Consider the following 5,764-nt stretch of genomic DNA (forward strand, 5'->3'; position numbering starts at 1 on the left):
CACCCCCCGGGGCGCCTAGAGCCTCTTTTTTTTTTTTTTTATGGATGGGCGCTTTTTATTTCACTTCTTTTGGACTGAAGCACCACAACACCCGCTGACATATTGGCTGTTTATTAGTACTTAAAAAGCACATATTAATGCCTTGTTCTGCATGACGATATTTTATATCCTCTAAACTTAACAACTACCTTACTAACTATTAATAAGCAGCAAATTAGGAGTTTGAGGCAAAAGTTGCAGTTAATACGTAGTTAAAAGTGAGATTTGGAAGAACAATTCATTGGAGAGCAGAAGCCTGGCTAATTTGTGCTGTCACTATATTTCACTTATTTGACAATATCAGCTTTCCAGGTTTTCTGAGGATGCTTATTAAATGTAAGGAAATAGTTCAGTCCTAACTTAAAATTGTTACACCACAAAAGATAATTTTGGAAGAACTAATAAAAAATTTAAAGAAAAAAAAATTATACAAAAAACTACATACAGCATATAAATACATACTAGCTACTATGTAAGTGCAAGTGTCCCCACAGCATGAATGATTTGTGTTTTGTCAATCCTGGTAGGGTAAAGATGAAATGCTTGGCAGAAGTACTTGTGTACCTATTGTGAAGTTGACTTCAGGCATGGATGCATCTCCTAAACTCCTCTGGGAGCCTGTAACACACAAAAATGGTCCTGCTGGGGAGATTCTGGTGGCTGCAGAGCTCATTCTGAAGACCAGGGTGTGGTTCTTAATGGAATTTAGGTCTATTTAACCACATTTATGGCTGCTTTGAGATTCATTCAAATTATTCTTGATTAATCTTATGTTGCCTACTCTAGGGAAATGACACTGAACTTCCCCTTATTCCCCCCAAACGAGGAGAGAAACTCTATATGGTTCCTCAAGGGGTGCGACCTGTGGTGCAACTCACTGCCATAGAGGTCAGTTTCAACTATGTTTTCTCATTGTTTGGACTTATTTTGGTAACACTTTACAATAAGGTTCCATTAATGTTAGTTAATGTATTAACTAACATGAACAAACAATGAACAATACATTTATTACAGTATTTATTAATCTTTGTTAATGTTAGTTATTGAAAATACAGTTGTTCATTGTTAGTTCATGTTAATTCACAGTGCATTAACTAATGTGAACAAGCACAACTTTTGATTTTAATAATGCATTAATAAATGTTGAAATGAACATGAACTAAGATTAATAAATGCTGTAGAAGTATTGTTCATGCTTAGTTCATGTTAACTAAAGTAGTTAACTAATGTTAACTAATGAACCTTATTGTAAAGTGTTACCCTTATTTTAAAGGGGTCAAATCATGCAGAATCAAAATGTAATAATTTAATTAATCTTTTGAGACTATGTACTATTATTGAATTGTTATTGAAATGAGACACACAAAACACTGTAGAAATTTACAATAGGGAGTCATAAATATAGTGTAGTAAAGAAAAGTTGTGCAGAAAAGCTCTATATTCAAATATTCAAGTGTTTTTGAAATTTCTGTTGTTTTGTTGGATGCAGGTTCTAGCATGGGGATTGCGTAACGTGAAGACGTATCAGCTGGCTCCTGTGACGTCACCCAGTCTGGTGGTGGAGTGCGGAGGAGAGAGCGTTCAGACAGCTGTTATCAAAAACATGAAGAAGTGCCCTAATTTTGCAGGAAATGTACTCTTATTAAAAGTGGTGAGCATCCATATCTACCTGTAGAAAAAAGGTGCAAACATGCTTTAAAATAAATGCTGCTTCATTTCTATTTTGCTGTCAAATGCAATGACATTCATATTTAAATATGGTCCAAACTGTTTTTTTGATGTCATAGACTATGTCTTCAGCATCTTGGTTTCTGTCTTTAGCTTCTACCCAAAGAAGAGATGTATACTCCCCCTATAGTGCTGAAAGTCATCGACCACAGACCCTTTGGACGGAAACCTGTGGTGGGTCAATGCACCATCAATTTCCTGGAAGAGTTTCGATGTGACCCTTATGCCACAGTTGCAGAAGTGGCCATGTCTTCAAAAGGTACATTCCCTTTTACAAAGTTGTTTACAAATTTTTTTTTTCTTAATTGCAAACCAATGTCTGTGTGTATAAGGCAACATTGTATTGCTATTCCCTAAACATTCTGGTTAAACTCAATAGTTAAACATTTAACTATTAAACTTTGGCAATTAATTCAGTCCAAACTCTATTCAGACTTTGTTTTGAAGATAACTTCAGCCTTAGGTGTGCTATATATTTTGTATGTTGTAAACTTCATATTTTTTTTGTAATTGCATGCTAGATTGTGGCTGATCTTTTTTTTATTTATTTTATTTGCATACTCATTTGTTATTAATTTTACTAACATCTTGTACCACCAGCACAAACCATCTTTTGGTGTTAAAATAGTACTGTCAGGATTTACTAAAGATGCGCAGTGAAGAATCAGCGCTGAAAAGGCGTGGACACGGTTATTTTTGCACCTCACCTTATTGAATATGCATTTGTAGGAGTTTCCCTTTGATGCAAAGTTTATGGGAGGAGAGTATTCAAATTAATCATGCAACGCGATTTACTAATATTTGCACTCGTCAAATTACTGGTATTTGCTCTGTTGATTCTTGTGTACAGCTAATGCAAAATACAAATTTGAAAGAATATTTATTATTAGCATTCTCCCTTTGCCTGCAGTGGCTTTGATGGCAGCTTCTCCTAGAGACCTCCATGTAAACATAGATGACGGCAGACAGCATCTTCTAGAAGCCCAGGTACTGCTACCAAGTCGCTTGATTTTGAAGATTTAGGAACTTAAGTCTCAACTTGTGAGAGAACTCTATGTAATGGACGCTGGCACACACATCTGTATGAATTTGCTGCTATTTTCAACTTTGTGAATTTCAGTATTTGTATGGCATCTCAGCTGCTGTTGACAAAATAGCCACTGCTAGTCACATTCAAGTATGTATAGAAATAAGGCACTTTAATCAAAATGCCTACATTTTGTAATTAAATGTAATTATAAGTTAAAGGTATAAAGGGTGTAGTTTCTGAATTAGCTCTAGTGGTGCCATACGAATGCCAGTATGTTTATTTCCAACCCTGTCAAGCTGATCAAAAATCGTTATTCTGTTTGGTGGCACTTTAATTACACACTTCACCACTAACACTAAAGTTTGTTCTGTAGCCCACATTGTGGCTGATTAAGTAAATCTTCACCTTCTGTAGTCACAGATGGGTTAAATTGGGGGAGTATCCAATCAATCTGTTCTCAAAATTAGAAGTCTCATTTCACATTAGGGTGATTTGTACAGCTGACTTGCTCTGAGGAATCATACTAACTTTCTTTTAATTAATTTAAAGTTACCTCCCTTGTGTATACATTTAATCATGGAGAAAAGAATCATTTAAACTTGAACAATGTATACATTTTTATCAGTTTTAAGGCTTTTTAAAAATGTGTATTAAATGTACATTCAGAAATTGAAATGCTAATATAAATTTCAGGTTCCTTTTTACATAGATTTAGATCAATCATTTAAAGCCTTTTAATGATGATTGGGGTCTGTTATACTGATAAAATAAAGCTGAAAATGTTCAAATATGAGATTTTTCTAAAGAATAATGTAATAATAATTACATTAATAATAATCTTAATGAATAATGTTTTGTGCGTGTTTGTGTGTGTGTGTTCAATGTGTGCCCTTTCTGGCTTTTAACAGCGTGAGAAGGTGAGTTCTGTGGTAATATTCTACACACTTTCCACTTAAGCTTTGGTTTTAAATCATTTATCATCATATCTGTATTTTAGCTCTATCATGAGGATGAAACTATCTATTTTGTCACTACTTTACAGGAGAAAGAGACTGTTGATTGGTGGAGTAAGTTTTATGCTTCTGTTGGGGAGAGTGAGAGATGCCGCCCATACCTTGACAAAGGTTATGACACATTGGAGGTGTGAATTCTGTCTAAACTGTATGATAACATTGAAATATATATTGTAATGTTACTACATAAAGTATTGCTCACCTAAAGTAAAAGTCGTTCCAAACCCACATGACTTTTTCTTATGTGGAACATGATAGGAGGGATTTTAATGAATGTGCTGGTCACTCTTTCATTCATATGTATGTATATATGTATATGTATATGTGTATATATATGTATATGTATGTGTGTATATATACACATGCATACACACACGCGCACACACACACGGAGAACTTCTGTCATGGTGCTTTTTTTGCTTCTCTTTTTTTTTTTTTTTTAAGCTTGAAAGCTTCAGTCCTGTATTGTTGTTGCATGGAAAAAACTAGCAGTACAATATTCAGTTGTTTGGAACAATGTGTACTTGAGTAAATTATGACATTTTATTGTTGGGTGAATGTTCACTTATTGCACTTATTGACTTCACTTATTCACTTATTTTACATATTGTTGAATTTGAATCCACAAAGATTTGTTGTATGGTTTAGCATTTGTAGTGAGGTTCTCTTCTGTTGGTTTTCATAGGTATATGACCATGAGCTTGAAAGTGCAAAAGAGTTCATGGGTCTTACTGATTTCTGCAGCACCTTCAAATTGCAACGTGGTAAAAATGAAAGTGACGATGATGATCCCGCTGTAGTTGGAGAATTCAAGGCAAGATGTCTTATTCGCTTTTTAAGAATAAATTTAATGCTGATTAAGTCACACTTTAAGTTTTTTCTGTTTGTGGTTATGTAAAATAAATGATTTTGTTTAATCGATTGTTTTCAGGGCTCCTTTAAGGTGTACCCATTGCCAGATGACCCAGGGGTGCCCCCTCCGCCACAACAGTTCAGAGAGCTGCCCGACAGTGTCTCTCAGGAGTGTGTGGTCAGAATCTATGTGGTTCAAGCCATCGACCTGCAACCCAAAGACAACAACGGCAAAGTACTTACTTTCATTCAGCATTTCAGAAAACCTCATGACTCATTTTGAGTTTGTTTTTCAGTGTGTTTTAGTCAAATGAAAAAGCAAAGCTCCTTTTCTTTTTTCAGTGTGACCCATATATCAAAATCTCTTTGGGGAAAAAGTCTATTGATGACAGGGACAACTATGTACCATACACACTTAACCCAGTGTTTGGAAGGTAATGCCATAGATTTATTGAGAGTTTATCTTGTATTCAGACAGTCGAAGAAGACTAAGTCTTTTTGTCTCTCAACAGAATGTTTGAACTGACATGTTTCCTCCCACAAGACAAAGATCTGAAAATTGCCATCTATGACTTTGATTTGCTCAGCCATGATGAGAAAGTTGGGGAGACGGTGATTGACTTGGAGAACCGTCTTCTTTCTCGCTTTGGTTCCTACTGTGGTTTAGCCCAGACATACTGCATGTGAGACCCACACACTTTAATGCAAACTTATTTTCTTTGAGGACAACAGCACAGACATTAGTTGATTAATGGTTCTATTCATTAAATAGTTCTGGACCAAACCATTGGCGTGATCAACTCAATCCATCTAAGATTCTTGAACAGCTTGCCCGATGGAAAGGATTGAGTCCACCCAGGAGCGAAGACAATGGAAACACGTTAACCTTTGGTGGCCGATTGTACTGCCTCTCTGACTTGGGTAATTTTCAGAGCTTTTTGTTCTTTTGCACATCATTATGGTGGCTTGACAAACTTTATTGTGGTATATACTGCAAACTGGGTAAAGACCTTCAACCTGTTCTGATTCATGAATCTTCATATGTCTTGTCGAATTGATTGGATGTACAGTTGTCCTATAGCAACTGTATATGCCCTATAAA

At 35.5% G+C, this 5,764-nt stretch overlaps 1 protein-coding gene across 1 annotated transcript in view; it reads left to right on the top strand.

The window, feature by feature from the left end:
* LOC107593518 (myoferlin-like) overlaps positions 1 to 5,743 on the top strand; it is a 34,742-nt gene extending 28,999 nt beyond the window's left edge. Inside the window, exons 27-39 of the mRNA XM_016283257.1 lie at positions 567 to 725; positions 826 to 927; positions 1,529 to 1,690; positions 1,861 to 2,026; positions 2,678 to 2,754; positions 3,706 to 3,714; positions 3,840 to 3,938; positions 4,496 to 4,624; positions 4,742 to 4,897; positions 5,005 to 5,096; positions 5,175 to 5,345; positions 5,435 to 5,583; positions 5,733 to 5,743. Of these exons, the coding sequence (XP_016138743.1) occupies positions 567 to 725; positions 826 to 927; positions 1,529 to 1,690; positions 1,861 to 2,026; positions 2,678 to 2,754; positions 3,706 to 3,714; positions 3,840 to 3,938; positions 4,496 to 4,624; positions 4,742 to 4,897; positions 5,005 to 5,096; positions 5,175 to 5,345; positions 5,435 to 5,583; positions 5,733 to 5,743 (1,482 nt within the window). The remainder of the gene's footprint in view (positions 1 to 566; positions 726 to 825; positions 928 to 1,528; positions 1,691 to 1,860; positions 2,027 to 2,677; positions 2,755 to 3,705; positions 3,715 to 3,839; positions 3,939 to 4,495; positions 4,625 to 4,741; positions 4,898 to 5,004; positions 5,097 to 5,174; positions 5,346 to 5,434; positions 5,584 to 5,732) is intronic.
* The last annotated feature ends 21 nt before the right edge of the window (positions 5,744 to 5,764 follow it).

The sequence above is a fragment of the Sinocyclocheilus grahami genome, unplaced genomic scaffold (assembly GCF_001515645.1).
Source record: "Sinocyclocheilus grahami isolate Dianchi unplaced genomic scaffold, SAMN03320097.WGS_v1.1 scaffold172.1, whole genome shotgun sequence".
Lineage (NCBI taxonomy): Eukaryota > Metazoa > Chordata > Actinopteri > Cypriniformes > Cyprinidae > Sinocyclocheilus > Sinocyclocheilus grahami.